Raw genomic sequence first — 19,456 nt, forward strand, 5'->3', positions numbered from 1 at the left:
CGAAAGGTGGTACACGGACAAAAATTCCAAAATATAGGAAGACTTTGTTCAAAAAGAGTTGCAAACTAGCAAAAAGGCTGAAGAGCACTTCGAATCCAGTAATTGCGGCTAGTCTCCAAAAAAAGCTGGACGTAGTTCAGGGTAAGATTAAGGCCTCCATCGAATATGACCAGTTACAAACTGAGAGTAAGGTGGTTCAGGAGGTCAGGTCGAATCCGAAGGCATTTTTCTCTTATGCGAACTCTAAGAGAAAAATGAAACACTCTGTTGGGCCTTTTGAGGTTGATGGGGCAGCCATTAGCAATGTAGAGACTATGGCTAACATGCTTGGAGATCAGTTCTCTAGTGTGTTTTCAACCCCACTGAGTTCGGAAGCAACAGCTCATTGCTCTGAAGATGAGTCTGTTGAGATTGACATGGTTAGTCAAGCTGAGCGTTTAGATGATCTTGTAGTCACAGATCAAGATGCTTTAGAGGCCATAAGGGACTTGAGGCTTTCCAGCTCTCCTGGTCCTGATGGTGTGACATCTCAGTTTCTGATGAGATGCTCACTGGTTCTCGCTCCTGTTTTCTCGTACTTGATGCGCTGCATCTTGGATCAGGGCAAGTTTCCATCTTCACTAAAGTTAGCTCATGTTGTTCCAATTTTTAAAGGGGGAGATAAGTCGCTCCCCAGTAATTACAGGCCGATTTCTCTCACTTCGAATATTGCGAAGGTGTTTGAGAAGATCATGAAGTTCAAACTTGTTGAATTTCTTGATATTCATGAAGTCCTTCCTCCTAGCCAGCATGGGTTCCGAGCACATTTTAGCACGGTTACCCAACTGATTGAACATATTGAGCGGGTTATTGAGGGACTAGAGAGTCATGAATCAGTTGATGTAGTTTATCTCGACTTTGCCAAGGCCTTTGACAAGGTAGATCATGGGCTTTTAGTTAACAGGCTCCATGAAATTGGGATCCAAGGCAGGGTTCTCAATTGGTTAAAAAGTTTCATTTCTGGTAGGAAGCAATTGGTTAAGGTTGAGGGATCCCTTAGTGACATACATGATGTCAAGTCAGGTGTTCCCCAGGGTTCGATCTTAGGGCCCCTCTTGTTTATAATATTCGTTGCCCCGCTTCAAAAGCTTAGTATCACTGCCAGTCTCTCTTCTTATGCTGACGATACAAAGTTAGTTTCTGGTAGGAATGGCCAAGATTCCAGTAGCCTTGCAAAGGACTTAAATCGAATCTACTCTTGGGTAACTGAGAGTAATATGGCCCTGAACGGAATGAAATTCCGCTCAATGACATTTGGGTCAACTCCTTTAAATACTCCACTCGTAGATAATGGAGGTAAAGATATTGAGCAGGTCTCATCTATGAAAGATCTAGGTGTAGTCCTCCAAAATAATGGAAAGTTCGATGAGCATATCCAGCTGAAGGTGGGTAAGGCTTTTCAAATGTGTGGTTGGATATATCGCACGTTTAAGTCCAGAGATAGCATCACGATGCTAACTCTGTACAAGTCGATTGTCCAGCCACATCTTGAATACGCCTCACCCATTTGGGCTCCAATGAGTTCAGCAGGTTTGCAAAAGGTCGAGCAAGTCCAAAGATGTTTCACTAGGAACATCACAGGAATGAGAGAGCTCTCGTATTGGGAAAGGTTAGAACGGTTGGGATTGTACAGTACTCAGAGAAGGTACGAAAGGTATCTGATATTGTACGTTTTCAAAAGTATCCATGAGCTTTGTCCCAACCCAGGGTTTAGGGTCAATTCTAGTGACCGTAGAGGCTTAATGTGCGTTTTGAGAGCACCTTCAAGTCTTCGAGAATCCAGGCTAGTTCGAACAATGAAGTCCACATCTCTTCTTTCTCGGGCTCCTTCATTGTTTAATTTGCTTCCCTCTGATATTCGTAGGGAATACGTAGGCCTTGTTGATCCGGTAGCATCTTTCAAGTCAGACTTGGACAAATTTTTAGATAGCATTCCAGATCAACCCTACATTCAAGGATTAGCTCGGTCTGCCAACTCAAATTCGTTGGTAGACCAAATATCATATAAAAATTGAAAGGTAATAAATAGACGAATTATAATCTTTCATTTTAATAGTACTGGGGATTACATTCCCTGTAGCGGTTAGAAAAGCCCGTGAAAAACCAAACCAAACCAAAAAAAAAAAATGGCGATAAATGAAATCGGGCCTCCATTCCACCGAGGAAATGCAAGTTGTTTCAATAACGGTATTTGTTCAATCCACTCCCTAAACAAATTTAACAATGAGCACCGACAACTAATCAATGAAGAACGACGTTTTTCGGGAAGGCCAACAAGGATTCAAAAAGTGGACAAGTGTTGAAAGATGCAATTAGGACATTGTTAGGGACTTTAGTCTCTAGGACATTGAAGCGGGAAAGGAAAATGACGTCACCATCAAAACTTGAGAGGTCACTCATACTTTTGAGGTCTAATAGTTCTTTTTTAGGGGTTAACTTAGAATTCTGTTCTTAAAGCCTAGAAAGGTATGATTCATGTTGAATTGCATTTTATTACATTGTCACAGTTTTACACCTTAATATGGTTTAAAAAAATACTTTCTTTTTACCAAAAAGCTATTTTTGGGCTGATTGTTCTTACTTTCGGATCGTATTTTTGAAAAAAACTTTTTGAAACCTTTGAAACGTTTTTGTCTAATATTGCGCTTTGTGCCTTAGTTTTTTAGTACCTCTTACCTCTTCTGCTTTGAAAAGTATCCCAGTGACCTCCCAGAATTTGAGCTGACATCATCATGCAGGTGTTACGTTAATGCCCCACTAAGATTGTTGTGAACAAAGAGAATCTAGAGTAAGATCGGTCAAAAGGTCGGTCTGGCTAAGTTAAAGTTCAAAGATGAACATTGGCCATTGATTATGGAAAGGATAGGAGAGCTTGATCTCATTTCAATGCTGAAAACGGAATCGTCCATAGACGTAGCCTAAGAAAAAATGCTTCCAGTTTTTAGAGACATTGTTCCAATCTAGCAATCTCTGAATGTGTTCCCCAAGGACGGGCACACTCTAAACCTCCGAAGCATAGGAAGCAATTGTTTGAAAGGAGTTACAGGGCAAATTGAATCCAGTAGTTGTGCCTAGCCTTCAATGAAAGTCGGATTTGATCCAAGGTAGAGTCAAGGCCTCCATTGAGACAGATCAGTTGAACAAGGAAAGTAGAGAGTATTCAGGAGATGTGGTCGAATACCAAGGCGTATTTATCGTAAGCAAACTCTAAGAGTAAGATGAAACACCCTGTTGGACCATTTGAGGCCAATTGGGAAGCCATAGGCAACGTAGAGTCTATGGCCAGCATGCTTGGAGATCAGTTCTCTAATGTGTTTTCCACTCCACTGAGTTTAGGAGCAACAGCCCATCACTCTATTGATGAGTTTGTTGAGAATGGCAAGGCTTGTCAAGTTGAACATTTAGATGATCTTGTAGTCACAGATCAAGATGCATTAAAGGCCATCATGCACTTCAGACTCTTGAGCTCTCCTGGTCCTGATGGTGTGACATCTCAGTTTCTGATGAGATGCTCACTGGTTCTTGCTCCTGTTTTCTCGTACTTGATGCGTTGCATCTTGGATCAGGGCAAGTTTCCCTCTTCACTAAAGTTAGCTCACGTTGTTCCAATTTTTAAAGGGGGCGATAAGCCGCTCCCCAGTAATTATAGGCCGATTTCTCTCACTTCGAACATTGCGAAGGTGTTTTAGAAGATCATGAAGTTCAAACTCGTTGAATTTCTTGACCTCCATGAGATTGGGATCCAAGGCAAGGTTCTCAATTGGTTAAGAAGTTTCATTTGGGGTAGAAAGCCAACTCTAATTCGTTGATCGATAAAATAAGATAAGATAGATTTATTTCAGGAACACTTTGATCATGATTAAATATTGTCGGCATTTTATCTTTGAGTTAGCATCTTGATACATCAAAAATTTCATGAGCATGTAATTCCTCAGGTTCTGGGTAAGCAAAAGCTTGTTTTCACCAGGACCTGGGCAAATTAACGAAGACATGACATAGATAGTCAATAAATGTTGCAGAGGCCAAGATGCAACACGATAACGTGAGTTGGAAGAAATACAAAATGAAATTGAAATGCTTGTAGGAAATCATATCGGTTCGAAGTTATAAGAAAAGAAGGGACTAAGAAAAAGATACAGAACGAAGAACATGAAAAACAGAGCAAAGCAAATATTATCAGTGTTAATTTGTTATTTTCACTAGAAAATGCGAAACGACTTTGGAATGGGAGGAAAATTAATAAGTTTAGAATTGTATTTGGTGCATGGAGTGTTTTGATGAGATTGAGCGGCTGATAATCGTAATAAAAAATAAAAATCATTTCTTAGGATTTTTGTTGGCATACATAGCAATTTTTGAGTTTGCACGGAGCAATAGAGTACCTCTGTAAGAGATAATCCCTAGTTGTTTGGGTGAATTGAATTCTGGTTAGATCGATGCCTGGAGGGTTGAAATTATTCCACTCGTTGGGAAAAGCAAAGTTCGGTAGTCTTTGTAAAAGTCCCGACTTGGCAACTGGAGTAATTGTTCTCTAACCGCCAAGCCGAGGATTATTTTTCCATTTGAAAATATTGATGCATGGTGGAAGTTCTTGCAAGCACGACTGCCTCATCACTTGAACGATTTTAAGCGTGCGCAAATCTTGCAATTTTAAGAGCTTGGACTCATGAAACAAAGATTCAGTGTGAGAAAACCACCTCGCATTATTTATCCAGCGTATAGCTCTTTTCTGGAGTATGGACAAGATCTTCAGTTTCGTACCTTGGCCATAAAATTCAATACCGTATTCCAAATATATATAGAAATAAAAGTTAAGTAAAATGAATAAATTTCTCGTTTCAAAGTGCTGGGATTCCAACCCCAGTAGTGGTAAGTAAGTCTGTAAAAAGAAAAGAAAAGAAACTTGAGCTAAAAGTTGAGTACAAGAACCAGGTTTGTAGCGTTAAAAGTGATATGTTGAGATGTATGTTGAATGGGACCAGTTTGAATTCTTGGATATGTAACTTTTGATTTAGTTCAAAATGATATGTTAAATTGTCGTGGATATTGGCCAAAAAGGTAACAGAAACTTAAAACAAAGTCATGAAAAGTTTAGTAGTTTAGGACCTTGCCCTGCAGAGTGAAGAGACAAATAGATGTTTATTTGACCAAACACTTTTTAGTTTTAAAGCTTATTTTAATTTTTAGTCAATTATTTCCATTGCCAAAGGCTAGCTGTAATGCATGGGGGAATTTTGCCCGGGGAGTACAAACTAAGGGTCCATGTATATGATGTGCGCATACATTTAAGTATGTGCCTTTTTCACGAGGGAAATCATTCAAAACTGCGGCGAAATGGCCCCTACTGCCACCGAAATGGCCGTCGCCATAGCTGAGTCGGCCATGGAGGCCAAGGAGGCCAAGCCTGAGGCCGTCCTACTGAGAGAGTTCGTATTTTTTAGAGTATTCCACAATAATGTCATACTAATAAGATTGTATAATCTCCCCCAGAGAGAAATATAAGGCCCAACTGGAGGCAACCCGGGCTAGGGAGGACATGCGCGTGGCCGTGACCCGGGTCAAGGAGGACATAGCCGAGATCTTGATTAGGGCGGCCGAGGACCAAGCTATTGCCATTAAGGCCAGAGTCAGGACCGAAAATACGCTTGATGTCGCTACCGCCGTTGATGCTGTGTCCTCCGCGGCAGCCATGGCCACCATAGAGTCCGAGAGGCAGGTCAGAACAAGACAAGAAGCCACTCCCGCATCCAAGAGGGAGGAGTGACTTCAGCATTAACATGTGAAGCCCATCCCCTAATCTTTAAAGCCCATTGCCTTACCTTTAAAGACCATTCTCTAATCCTTACAGCCCATCCCAAAATTGTTGAAATAACTCGCTAGCCTGTTCCCACTGGTTCCCACCAATCTCCCTTCACGTGTTAATGCGATTATGCATTTATTCAATGTTCACTCTGACAGATCTAAGAAGAATGAATAAAATCATGTTTTTTTTTTTTTATTTTGCACTCTGCTGTATCCTGTGTACCCGTGTTATATAAGGAAAAAATCTAAAGCACCAACTTCCAAAAATATGTTTCACTTTTTTAGCTGATTAATTATAAAATCAGTACCAACCATTATAAAGTAGTAAAAATATGATGATCAAAGAGAACATTTTCAAATTTTACCAGGAATTGCCCTTGTGAAAATTGAAATGCTCTGGAACGCACATTCTGTGGCTACTGATTAAGTTGAGTTTTTTTTCAATCGCGTTTCTAACAAGAAATATCCAGCACATAAATGGATGTACTTGTTTCACGTTATTATCAAACGCAAATCTGCCGAGTTCCATGATTATGCCCTTGCAACTGAAAGGTTAGGTTACGCATGGTAAGGTTAAGTTGGAGGAAGTTAAGTTCCGTACGATCATGTAAGTTATCAGATGTTCTTGTGTGATAAAACTGATGATAGGTATGACGAATTCGTCGTTTGTGGGCGAGAGAAGTAAACATCAAGCCTTCCCGACGATGTATTGTAACTAGATTGTAACCAAACGTACACGGTCAAGGTTTCTGTCAAGGGAGGCACGTTCTGTCTGTTGTGGATTACAGTTCGCCAGATGTCGCTCCAAACTCCTAGGCAGAACTAGGGATGTTCGTGCTCACAATGTGTAGTGTGAGTTCAAGATGCTTAATAAGGATGCTTTATTAAGCATCCTTAGGCGCGTCTACACAAGATATTTTTTGCCAGACAGGTTGCCAAACAATTTCCAAATACTTCGTTTATGAGAAACAATTCTTCACTTAGCTGTCTTCAGGTGAAACCACCCAATCATAATGGTTTGTCAAGCTGTCTTCAGGTGAAACCACCCAATCATAATGGTTTGTCAAATACGTATTTTGATTTCGATTTCTGACCAAATGGATCTACCAGCTATCATATCATCAACTACCCTTCTTGCTTTGAATCCATTTAAAATTTTCGTTTACGCCCAATAAATAAGGAATGATTAGAATAATCAACATTTGACAAATTGATGAACACTAAAAAAACGAACCAAACCTCGTTTAGCTAACTAATCCAAGGACACTAAAGCATATAGAGTCCCTGACTAATCCCTTCAGATGTAGCTGATATTAATTTCTAGTTGACTGCATGCTCTAAATCATTAAAATGTTGTTGCAAGAGGTCAGTTTTTGTGGTGATTCAAGCTGAAGTGTAATGACGACCTCTACATGTTGCAGAAAGTTGTAAATATGGGATGTTTTTCCTTTGGGGCATACTTACTGGCATATTCCGACTTTGATCTGGCATATTTCAGGAGCTAGTCTGGCATGTTCAAAGCCCAGGGATCTGGCAGCACTGACCTGAGCACTGGCATTGTCAAGAAGTTACTTTGTTACGTTCCTACAATATGCGAATGTAATACCTGGAAGTCACCTGGCATGACTTTGAAAAAGGCTCTTTCAACTATATTCAGGCCACAAAAAGGCCGCTTGTGATCAATGAAAGCCAAAAAATGATGCAACTAGAATTTTCATTGTACATAGAATGACCAAGAAAGTTGTCATTCCCAGCAGAACCATACTTATTAGTGTTTGGAAATGGAACTGTGAACATTTCCAGAACAATTGATATCAATTTTCAATATCATCAGAAGGAAAGTTTTTCAATTTTCATAGTCTAAAAAAAATGTGTTACATTTTTTAAAACTTCCATAACGGCAAATTTTTGGAAAAGAGTATTCTAAAAACATAAAAAAAGATCGAACTAAGCTGTCTCTGCAAATTTCACGAAAATCATAATAGCCTGAAAGATGTACTTTTTAATCATTTTCAACAAATCTTATAACAAATATATACATAAAGTGATCAAATTTGCATCTTATATGGACAATCCAATTGTTATGTTTGCTCATCCAAAAACAACATTTCACATTATCAATAACAATCAATAACTATGTGTGTTGAACATTTTCATTAAAATATTGTACAAACAACTGTTGCAACTCCTTATTATTAGTTTTACATTGCTATGAATCAAATTCATTCCTTCCTAAAGGTAGTATATTCAAAACTTCATAAAAGCATTTCATTATTAGATGAAGAAGGTAAGGGCATTCAGCAGGTTTCATCCATGAAAGATTAGGTGCAGCCCTCCAAGACAATGGAAAGTTCAATGAGCATATCCAGTTGACAGTTGGTAAAGCTTTTCAAACATGTGGTTGGATATATTGCACGTGTAAGTCTAGAGGTAGTATCACGGTGCTAACTCTATACAAGTCGATTGTCCAGCCGCATCTTGAATATGCCTCGCCCATCTTGGCTCCAATGAGTTCAGCAGGTTTGCAAAAGCTTGAGCAGGTCCAAAGATGTTTTACTAGGGACATTGAGGATATGAGAGAGCTCCCGTATTGGGAGAGGTTAGAAAGGTTGGGATTGTACAGTATTCAGAGAAGGTACGAAAGGTATCTGATATTGTATGTTTTCTAAAGCATTCACGAGCTTTGTCCCAACACAGGATTTAGGGTTAATTGTAGTGACCGTAGAAGCGTAATGTGCGTTTTGAGAGCACCTTCAAGCCCTCGAGAGTCCAGGCTAGTTAAAACAATTTCTCGGGCTCCTTCTTTATTCAATTTCCTGCCCTCAAATATTTGTAGGGCCTATGAAGGCGTTGATCCGGTAGCAGGATTTAAGTCAGACCTGGACAAGTTTTTGACTGAAATTCCCAATCAACCTCATATTCCTGATCCCTGAATTCGGAACTTTCTTTTGAGAATCACGAAACTTAACGTGTTCAAAACCATTCCCCATCGCACACACCAGGCAGCCTCCCGGGAACCAAAAAAAATCTCAGAGTTTGTTTCTCTGACTAGTCAGCTGGTCGTAACAAAAAACTGACCGGAGTCCATTTTGCAATACATTTTAATCACATGAGGGCCCACAGACGTCAAGAAAGTGCGCGCAAAATTCAAATTAAGAGCCTTGCCTGACCCTCCTGGGGATATCCAAATACTACCTGCATTTCAAAATTCGCAAAAGATGTGCATGCTGTTTTCAAAGTGACTGAATTATCCGGTCTCTTTGGCAGTCAAACTATTTAATAACATAATAGAGTCAAATTGACACCAATCATGAGATACTATTATATCGTTTTTTGTAAGGCAATAATGGAACAATGATCAATAAAGCTTAGGAGTCTGGCTGGAGTGAGAAGCATCCTGTTAGGAGACTATAAATGGGGCGGCATTCACGTCCAAGAGCCATATTCAACCTGCGGAATTCACCATGAAATTAACCCTTCTGTTGCTGGTAAATTGAAAGACATTTTTCAAGAGCATTTTTTCAAGAGCCAACTTCAAATCCAAACTTGCTTTACGTAGATCTTTACCGCCTGTGCTAAGCAAATCCTTGGCCAGGACGATGAGAGCCAGACTGTCCGATCCAATTTGACAAAAGTGGCCTCATCTTTGCCGTCGCGATGCGGCATTGCGTTTCCTGGCCGAGTTATTGGCGGTAATGTGGCTGTACCCCACAAATACCCATGGACTTCTTATCTTTTGATCAGGAAAGGTGAGGCGTGTTTCATTTCATAAGGTACGATGCAGGCTTGTTAGTTAACCGTTTTTTTTCTTTTGGTTTGATTTTTCACGGGTTTTTAACCGCTACAGGGAATGTAAACCCCAGTACTATTAAAATGAAAGGTTATAATTCGTCTATTTATTACCTTTTTATCTTTGTATAATACTTGGTCCACCAATGAATTAGAGTTGGCAGACAGAGCTGGTCCTTGAATGTAGAGTTGATCTGTAATGATATCGAAAAATTTGTCCAAGTCTGACTTAAAAGATGCTAAAGGATCAATAAGGCCTACGTATTCCCTACGAATATTAGAGGGAAGCAAATTAAACAATGAAGGAGCCTGAGAAAGAAGAGAAGTGGACTTCATTGTTCGAACTAGAGACCCTGGTAGAGACGCGCGAGGTTTGACTTGTGGCTCCACTTCAAAAATGTAAGCCATCATGAGAACTAAAAAGTTTCCAAACAAATTTTGAATTGATGTCCTGTAACAGAGGAAGTACTATCATGACGAGCATCATTAAATATTTTCTTCAAGGACACTGCAAAATTTTACTCAAAGAAGCTGATTCATGACCCTGACATTTCTGTTTATTACAAATAGTTTTGTTACTTTCTAAATACCTTCTGAACCCATTTTTCTTTAGATTAGATTGCTAATATATATCCCATTCCATTATGCAAATTACCATTATGGCGCATGAACTTCCTGAGTCTCTCAAGAAACAAGACCCCTTATACTGACCAATGTAATTTCTTAAAATGGATGTACTCTTATCTTTTGAAGCGCTTTAGTCCAAATTGACACTGGCAGCATGCTAGAAATCAACGTGACTACTATGTCTTATTGAGATGTACCATACTGATGCGACTCTAATGGCAAATGACACTCTAATGCTGTGAAATAAGTTGGTTGAACCCAAGGTGAATCAAATTTGTCATAAATTATTCAAAACTTTGCCTTGTTATGCAATACAAACGTGTTAGGTCTTTTTGGAAGGGACTGACTCCCTGTTGGCAAGGTTGCCAGACAAAGCCCAAGTTTGTTGACATTTGGCGGCCAATCAGATTGGTCAAATTTATGACGTATTCGGACATTAGGCAAGCGCTGGTACCAGCAAACAAACTTGCCTGCCAATGCCAGTGATGCAAAATTGGCGTTTCGAACTGGTTTTAACGAAGCTGACCGTTCCTCATATAGTAATGTGAAAGAAGGGTCAACTTCTCAAAAACATGTTTGAAGCTCCAAACTTGCATCGCTGCTACTGGTACCAGCAAACAAAGGAACCTGCCAGAGCTTGCCTAAACGTCCCCATAGTCAACCTCGCGGGTCTTTGCATCCAGGGTCCCTAGTTCGAACTATCCTGGGTCCTCGAGGGCTTGAGGGAGCTCTCAATACGCGCATTAAGCCTCTACGGTCACTAGAATTGACCCTAAATCTTGGGTTGGGACAAAGCTCATGAATGCTTTTGAAGACGTACAATATCATACCTTAAGCAAAGAAGAGGAGGGGCTTAAGGCCTCTTTTCCAAGTCGTTTGGGATCAGGGTATGGTTCTCTCATGACGATGCTTTAGTTCGTATAAAATTATTCAAAGGAGTTGACCCAAAGGTCGTTGAGCGGAATTTAAATCCGTTCAGGGCCATATTACTCTTAGTAACTCAAGAGCAGATTATTTCTAACTCCTTTGCAAAGCTAGTGGAATCTTGGTCAGTCCTATAATAGGTCGAGGTCTCGGGAAACAATCGCGTTAGTCGAGGCTTGAACAAGAAAGTGAGTCTTTATTTACTTTTTGGTATCACAGCTGAGACTCGAACGTGGCGGGAAAATACGAATTCAGAATTTGGGCCTTAGGGGTTGCGTGAGTGTATCTCCGAATATATCACCCCTCCCGCGTTGCGAAGCGGCGGAACTAGGTTTACCAAAGGGGCCCCTTGGCAAGGCCTTGAAAAGAAACTACAGCAGGGAATGGTTGACACTGAATGTGGCTGGTACCAGGAAATAAAAGCAGCAAAAGACACACCCGGACAGAGCCTTCACAAATCTAGACAATTTGGCATACAATGTTGACGTCAAGAGCGCTGAGTCGGGTCGTCCATGGCCGGCCTGTGCGCTACAGGCAGGGTGGGTCGATCCTTGGGGCAGGCAAGGCAGGTAAGAATTTGTAGATGCGCACTGATTGACGTCTGCTGTCGAAGAGGACAGTGGCAGAGCGCGTGTTAACATAATCAATCACAGTGCCACAGTCATCCCAACGCTTTGAGTCTGGGTTCTGGACGAGGACGCGGGCGCCTGGGGCAGGTATGGGCAGAGATGCTTGCTGGTCGCGGCGGCAATGGAGGGCTTCGTCAGCCCGCTGAGCAGCAAAACTTGTGAGATCTGGCGCAGGGCCTGGGACTACCAGCGGCACAGAGGAGCAGGGGCGTCGTCCGAGGAACGCCTCGGCGGGCGACAGGCCTGCAGCCAACGGCAGATGTTACAAGTTGCGGCCTGAAATTTTCGCCTGTTATCTGACACTTTTTGAGGAGGCGCATCACCTCGCGAACAATGACCTCCACTAGCCCATTGAATTCAGGATGATAGGGCGAAGATGTTTGCGCAATAATTGAGTGTTGGGCGCAAAATCTTTGAATTCAATACAAAATTGGGGGTCCACCGTCAGTGCGGATTACTTTGGGAGCCCCAAAGAAGTGGATGATAGACTATAGGAAGTCAATGATGTTCCTGGATGCAGTGGCGCGGAGCTGCTTGACAAATGGGTATCCTGATAACCTGTCCACAAACAAGATGAAATCCCTGCCTTCAAAGTGGAACAAGTATGTGCCCACTTGTTCTGTGGCAACCGACACAACTTCAGGCTTAGGGGGGTTGAGATGGGCAGACGGCCAGACACACCATGCACTGGGAGACATGTTGCTGGACTTCATTGCGCAATCCTGGCCAGAATAGTGTCCGGGCGGCAAGGCGCAGGGCCTTGTTGACACCTGGGTGTCAAAGTCGGTCATAATGGCCTCCATGGTATCAGCAGGTTAAGTCTTGGGTTCTGTCTCGGAAACTTCTCCATGACCTTGAAATTGGCTCATCTCACTGTCAATGACGTTGGATTTAGCGGCCCTGGCCGTCATGTCCAGGGGTTTGTCCGCCTGGGTGTGGTCGGGATGGGCATCTGTCTGGGAAAGAAAGCCGTGACCAATCCAAGCTCAATGCAATCCTTGCATGAGAGCAGAAATTCGTTCTTGAAACTTTTAAAACTACTGCAGAGATCTTGACTGTGACGCCCTCATAAAATATTCACACGTCAATCACGCCATCACACGAGATGGGCGTGTTGTTGCAGGCGCTGATGGCGAGATTGTGGGCAACGACATGGAAGCCAGCCTGCTGCACAACATTCCACGCAATACAGCTAACTGTCGCACCTGTGGCAGGGGTCTCAGGTATGTCAGCAGCTCGCTTGGAGCGCTTATTGTACACCCTCATGAAGGACTGGGGTGTGGGGCATGGCTTGACCCAATTGATCTTCACAGAACCAATCTTGGCTAAAGGGCTTCCAGCAATGTCTGAATCGTCAGAGTAAAAGTACTGGGCCTCTTTGACGTGCTTGGCCCTGCCCTTTTTGTCGGCCACCGTGGCCTGCTTGCTGCCGGCCTTGGCGGCGCCACAGAGCAACTCACCCTTGTGGCCAGTGGTGTAGTGGCCTATGATGCCTCAAAGAGCAGATGATTTTGACTGCTGGGCACTCAGCTATGGTCAGGTGAGCCTGCCTGCAAGCCGTGCACCTAGGCCCAGCAGTGGCCTTGGAGTAGGCGGTTCCGCGTTGTGAAGCGCCCCTCTGGGCTGCGCCTGGGCCGGCCTTGGCGCCCTTGACCTTGTATACAACGACCTCAGACTTGACATTTTTATTGACCTTTTTAATGCTGCAGACGCCGTGCGCAAATCTGCCATGGTCGGCTTTTGGAGCTTCAAAAAGTCTCCCTTGAGTTCCATGTTGTAAGTCCCAGCGATTGCAACTGAGCAAGCAATTCTGCCAAGGGGATGTGGTCGACGTCGGCCTGGTCAGCAAGGTCTGCAAGCAGAGTGATGAAGGCTTCCTAGGTCTGGTTTGGCTTCTGCTTGCAATCAAAAAGCTCGGCTCGGCGCATGATCAATGGGTATTCCTCTTCAAAATAGTCCTGTAATGCGGAAAAACATGTGGCAATGCCAGTGACGGCCAAGACAAGCGTGGTGGGCGTGGTAGCTCGTCGAAGCTGGGCACCCAGCTCCTGCTCCAAGCAGTTCAGGAAGAGCTGGCTTTGCGTGTTAACGTCGTTCAGGTGGAAGTTGTTGCCCTTGAAGTACACTTTGAATGAGCCCTTCCAAAGGGCAAATTGGGCCGGGGTGGCCTTCAGCGTGAGCTGGAACGGCTTCAAGAAGTCAGGAAGGTTGGTGGCCTTCATGGTGGTGCCGCCAGTGACAATACCGGCAGCCGTGGGATCGGTGGCCGGCGCGGTGGCAGCGGCGGTGGCGGTTAGGAGGCCTGCCTCTGACCTGGTGTGCTCACTAGTGAGCTGGGCAAGAGAGGCCATGCCATCCGTGATAGCAGCGCGTGTGGCGTCAATGTCGGCGCTATAGCATCTCTTGGTGTCCAATTCGTCGCCATCCAAACCAGCCATGTCCGCCATCTCAGATATGGAGTCAAAATGATCAGTAATGCGGCTGTCATACAGTGAGATCTGGTCGAGGAGGGCGGCGAGTTCGGTGGTGGTGGTGGTGGCGGCGGCGCCGGCGGCGCTGCGGCCGGGCTTGATGGTCGCGGTCAAGATGGCCTTGGCCCGTTTGTGGCAGTTGGTGATTTTGCCATTGAGAGACGCAGCGCTCTTTCTTTGGGACGAGATCTCAGTGAGAGCACGCCATGGTAAACGATACTGACCATGGAGTTCGTCGATTGGATTCTCATGAGTTCGAAGGCCCGTTAAAAAAGAGAGAGTGACCAAGACGTTGAGTTTTGAACCAGGAAGTAAGCCCGTTTTCGGGAATTAATTTCTTTGGCGGGAAAATCCGTTGCCCCATCTTTGGTTCTACTACAAATGTTTCCTCAGTTAAATCTGGCATCATGCATCAAACACAAGTGATCCCACCTCAGCAACTTATGAGACGTGCGTGATATGGTGTTGCAAGAACGATTGCGATACCAAGATTTGTTGGACAAAACTAGAAATCAAGAAGAAAGCTTGATTTTTTTTTAGCTGAAAGAAGGTTGATCGGAAATAGAAGTCTCTGTGAGGATGGCCATTAATGGACTGCAATTCGGAGTCTGGAGACATGGCTTCCCAAACAGGCGTTGACTGGGCCAATTTCCATTGAGATGTTTGTCAGGTAATTGAAGACGCTGTCTATGTATGTGCTCAATTTAGATGAACATAAATATGAAATTTCCATAGGAGTACTTGGATCAAAATCAAGCCGTCATTGGTGGAATTTTCATCTATGAGAATGGAGAGCAAGAACCCGAGATTGTCGAGACCGTCATCGCCAAAGCAAAATACAACAGGGGTCGCTGGCCTCAAACTCGATGGATTTTTGGTGGGGTAGAGAGACGATCGGGAAGGTGCTTTATGATCGAGGTCCCCAATCGAACCAGAGACACACTTGAAGAAGCGATAGTTGAGCACATTTTGCCAGGAACCCACATCATGTCCGATGGATGGGCAAGCTATGCCCACAGTGATCAAATCAATGGTGGCATCTATTCACACAGTGTCATCATTCACGACCGGAATTTTGTGGATCCCCTGGACGACAGAATTCACACCCAATCTATTGAGGGCACCTAGATGCAGTTTAAAAGGAAGCTCAAAAGGCAAGCTGGAACGTCACAACGTCTCTTGAAATCGTACATGGCCGAATATATGTGGAGAAGGGCCCATGCTCATGGTCCCACGCCTTTTGCGGCCTTCATGGCTTCCGTGAGCGATCAATATCCACTGTAGACTTGAGGTTGTTCTTCAACTATATCCCTTGTTCCCTCTCCTAAACATCATTTCTTGTCTTTTCCGTCTTCAAGCATCCTTTTCCAATTCCAAATTATTATTGTTGTTAATATCATTCATAATTCGGTCACCCTCTCCATTTGTTAGTCGGGTCCTCTGCCTAGTTCTTGTGCATTGATAAAGGAGGGCGCTCTTTTCTACTCTGAGTCCCTCCGAGATGGTTTGGGTGATCATGAAGTCTATTCAACAAAAAGCCATGATCTACTTTATCAAAGGCCTTGGTCAAGATAGATAGAAATCGAGATAGACAACATCAACTGACTTGTGTCTTTCCAGTCCCTCAACAACCTGCTCTAAATGCTCAATCAGTTGGGTAACAGTGCAAAAATGTGCTTGGAAGGACCATGTTTCTGCCTGGCTAAAGTGTGTAGAGATATTGGATTTAGGTAGAGACCTAATAAACAACTTACTTGATATACAGGAATGAGGTTAGACACATGCAACTTCTGTATCCGACTGGACATAAGTCTCATTTGTCCAAGCTCATGCCTGTATTTCAAGTAAGTCATTTATTAGATCTCTACCTATATCCAATATCTCGACACACTTTAGCCAGGCAGGAACACTCCATTCAGGACAACCCTTTGTTTCATTTTGTTTAACCAATTTGTGATCCAATCCAAGAGATAGCCCTTGATACCCACTTCTTTCAATTTGTTTATGAGGACCTGATGGGGAACCATATCAAACGCCTTGGAGAGATCAAGATATATTGTATCTACTGTACAATATTAGAGCAGCATTCATGCGTATGAGTAAGGAAATGTGTATTTTGGAGAGCATCAAACTACTATACTACTTCATAAACCTGAAGAAGTGACTAAGCATTGCACTTTTTAAAAATGGCCGCACTCAAGATCAGCAATGAAGCAGGTCTCGTATGTTATTTTTGTAGTGGTCAATGGACAACAACAAAATTCGTATTGTGGATCTACCATTATAAGCAACTGGTGGTTGGTGACGGCAGCTCATTGTTTGGATAATGCTGTCCAAGTGGAGGTTCGCGCAGGTTGCCTTTTGAACTACCAATGTGAGGCTATTGAGGCGGCTAGAGGATGGATTGTTCATCCTTCCTATGATAGACGTACCCTCAACAATGACATTGCCTTGATCCAAGTTCAAAGGCCATTGAGATTTAGCAGAAAGATCCAACCCTCTTGCTTGCCGGGAAGCTATCTGGGCGATAATAGGGGAGTTATTGTGGTTGGATGGGGAGCAACTTCAAACAACGGACCAGGATCAGCCGCTTTAAAAGAGGTATGTATGGAAGAGATGGTTGGATTGATCGACAACAAATACCAAGGACCAAAGTCTTGAGCACGTTAATCATATCTCTCTTGAATTGTCCCTTTTAGGGTGTTATGGTGTCGAGAAATAGTGGTGTGTGTTCCCGTTTTTTCGGATCTTTTTCTCCTCTTACGATGATCTGTGTTACCAGATACAATGCCAACGTCTGCTCTGGAGACTCAGGAACTTCTGCGGGTAGATTTATCGGGGGACGCTTTCAACTGGATGGGGTGAACTCATATGTCTATTATAAAGGTTGTGATCAAGGTCCCAATGTACTTGTTCGAGTGTCACACTATGTCTCCTGGATTCGAGCTATTGTTTAAGCAATGCTTCTAATGGAGCATTCGTCACCCTTGAGAACCTAGAAAAGTTCGTACATGAAGTCGTGAGTGGTGATGCATCCACCCAATGAACAAACAAAGTGTCTGAGTCAGAGTTGATCTTTTCCCGCACTTGCTATCTCTTGTTCCATTGAAATATACATACAATTGCAAGCCTATAAAAAGCGAAAAATGTTCATTACTACATTCCATAGTCCATGTGACTGTTATATTGAGTGAACACTTGTTCAAGGTTTAATTTTTCCGACACAAGTAAAGTTTGATTGACCATGCCATAGTCAGATATATCTAGAGTCATGAGGAAAACTCCATTGAACACCCCCCTCTCAAGATCGAGAATTTTTGTAAGAGCTTCATGCTTCCAAGTTATTTGAATCTGTCATGATGCCAAGTCAGGCATTCCCTAAGGCCTCAAAAGCTAATTATTACTGCCAGTCTCTCTTCTTATGCTGACGACACAAAGTTAGTTTCTGGTAAGAATGGCCAAAATTCCATAGTAGCCTTGCCAAGGAGCAAGAGAGAATCTTCGGTGTATTTCACGCCACATGAACTCGTCCAAATGACTTGGAAGAACGTTGCTGGAGGTCTCATTCATGGCTTTGACCCTCTATAAAATAGATGAAAAAGAGTGAAGAAGTTTCGTTTTTGCTCTATAGAAAGGCTTCTTGTATGGGATTATGACGTGTTTAGTTCTTGCTTTTGCTTACTTTTGTTTCACGTTTTCCCAATAAACCTCCATGTGGTTTGCGCAAGCTCCATTAGCTGGATTCACAAAGTTCTGCGAGTGGTTCACAGTACCATGTGTAAAAGGAGGCTGCACATTCATCCTCCCAACTCCATTATAACCAGCCTGTAACAAAAAATAATAACATGTTGATGCATCAAAAAAAGAATGCCCGTGCAAGAATCAATTATTTGGCACTGATTATGATGGAGCCTGGTTGAATATTTGAACGGATCTCTTCCTCCAATGTGGCAGCATCCCTGCAATCCACCATGACGGGAAAACCTTGCCTCGTAGATGGACTATATCCACCGAACACCCACCTCTGCCTGACGACTCGGCCACGATGATATTTCCGCTTTGCAATCACGGACTCGTCAATCTCCACGATAACACCAGGACTATCAATTTTGTAAGGATTTTCCTCAAGCCAAGGGAACAAACGTCCCAGTAAAAGGAAAACCACTGACCTACAGCCTTGGCGGCAACCCCAGTTTGCAAAGATGTGTCTGAAACAGAAGTTTTGTAAGACCACAGGCAAGCCAACGTAAGTGTTTTGTGAGACTAATGTGAGTCTTTTCCAAAAAAGACCCTTTAAGTTGAGAGACACGCTCCCCTTTGTGGCTAGGGCACTGGAAGGTGGGCGAGCGCTTTTGGCCAAACTTCACCAACGTCATGACCCGTTGACATCAGGGGCAGGATGGTGCGTCTCTCCTTACGCAATGGCGATCTCTCAGGAACAAGATCGCAGACTCCGGGTTGGCAGCTACACGCAAAAGGTCCTCCATCAGCATGGCCACTAGTGCAGATAGAAACTGAACTGAAAATTAAGCAAAGAACAGGCAAAACCTAAAAATGAGTGAATTAAGAGTAGTTAGAAGCCATGACGGGTGGTCGATGTCAATCCGATGATGGGTGGTTGATGGGAAATAGATGGGAGATTTCTGGAACAAGAACAAGAACGTGTCAGTAACAGAATTCAAGTGCCGGAAACAGGAGGTTGATTCAGCTATTTTGAGATGACTTTGGGACTTCTCGTTCATTCCAGGCGTCAATACAAAACTTTCCTTGCATGTGTTCTTCATAATTGTTATGTCTTAGACATGAATCTTGGCATTTGTTCTATGAAGGACGTAGGATGGCCCGTCACGCAATATATTTTTGAAAATCACACAACCTTGGTTTGTTGTGTTTTTTGGGGATTAACACAGTAGTAAACAATCACACAACCTTGGTTTGTTGTGTTTTTTGGGGATTAACACAGTAGTAAACATAGTAGTAAAAGTACTTGTACTTATAAATACATACATTCAAATACCTCATTACCCATGTCCTCTACGTACATACACCCTTGAGACCCCAGCCTCCAGACCAGCCAGCCACTTTGGGCTGCTCTTTCGTCCATTTCACGCCCGCCAATTTTAGCCATGAAAGCCAAATCAGTCGGATCTCAACCGACAGAGCCCTACCCACTGA

The 19,456-nt window shown here is 43.1% G+C and overlaps 2 protein-coding genes and 1 long non-coding RNA gene across 3 annotated transcripts; 2 read left to right on the plus strand and 1 right to left on the minus strand.

Moving 5' to 3' along the window:
- The first annotated feature begins 5,265 nt into the window (after window positions 1–5,265).
- LOC131889281 (uncharacterized) lies at window positions 5,266–6,445 on the plus strand. Its single transcript, XM_059238364.1, has 2 exons — window positions 5,266–5,465; window positions 5,530–6,445. The coding sequence occupies exons 1-2, from the start codon at window positions 5,374–5,376 to the stop codon at window positions 5,801–5,803; spliced, it is 366 nt and encodes a 121-aa protein (XP_059094347.1). The 5' UTR covers window positions 5,266–5,373; the 3' UTR covers window positions 5,804–6,445.
- A 2,785-nt stretch (window positions 6,446–9,230) lies between these two features.
- On the plus strand, window positions 9,231–17,420 carry LOC131889276 (elastase-1-like). The gene is made up of 4 exons (XM_059238357.1): window positions 9,231–9,329; window positions 9,401–9,590; window positions 16,521–16,882; window positions 16,981–17,420. The coding sequence occupies exons 1-4, from the start codon at window positions 9,306–9,308 to the stop codon at window positions 17,236–17,238; spliced, it is 834 nt and encodes a 277-aa protein (XP_059094340.1). The 5' UTR covers window positions 9,231–9,305; the 3' UTR covers window positions 17,239–17,420.
- A 101-nt stretch (window positions 17,421–17,521) lies between these two features.
- LOC131889284 (uncharacterized) lies at window positions 17,522–19,450 on the minus strand. The gene is made up of 3 exons (XR_009374193.1): window positions 19,211–19,450; window positions 17,964–19,157; window positions 17,522–17,863 (listed from the first exon to the last, which is right to left on the minus strand). It is a non-coding gene; the product is annotated as an uncharacterized LOC131889284 (long non-coding RNA).
- Window positions 19,451–19,456: the final 6 nt, after the last annotated feature.

The sequence above is a fragment of the Tigriopus californicus genome, chromosome 10 (assembly GCF_007210705.1).
Source record: "Tigriopus californicus strain San Diego chromosome 10, Tcal_SD_v2.1, whole genome shotgun sequence".
Taxonomy (NCBI): domain Eukaryota; kingdom Metazoa; phylum Arthropoda; class Copepoda; order Harpacticoida; family Harpacticidae; genus Tigriopus; species Tigriopus californicus.

Excerpts from the sequence above, each read along its gene's own strand:
- LOC131889281 (XM_059238364.1), top strand. The coding sequence starts at position 5,374 with ATGGCCCCTACTGCCACCGAAATGGCCGTCGCCATAGCTGAGTCGGCC. Across the intron at positions 5,466-5,529 it reads GAGGCCGTCCTACTGAGAGA|AGAGAAATATAAGGCCCAAC; the intron begins GTTCGTATTTTT and ends AATCTCCCCCAG.
- LOC131889276 (XM_059238357.1), top strand. The coding sequence starts at position 9,306 with ATGAAATTAACCCTTCTGTTGCTG. Across the intron at positions 9,591-16,520 it reads TTATCTTTTGATCAGGAAAG|TGGTCAATGGACAACAACAA; the intron begins GTGAGGCGTGTT and ends TTATTTTTGTAG. Across the intron at positions 16,883-16,980 it reads GATCAGCCGCTTTAAAAGAG|GGTGTTATGGTGTCGAGAAA; the intron begins GTATGTATGGAA and ends TGTCCCTTTTAG.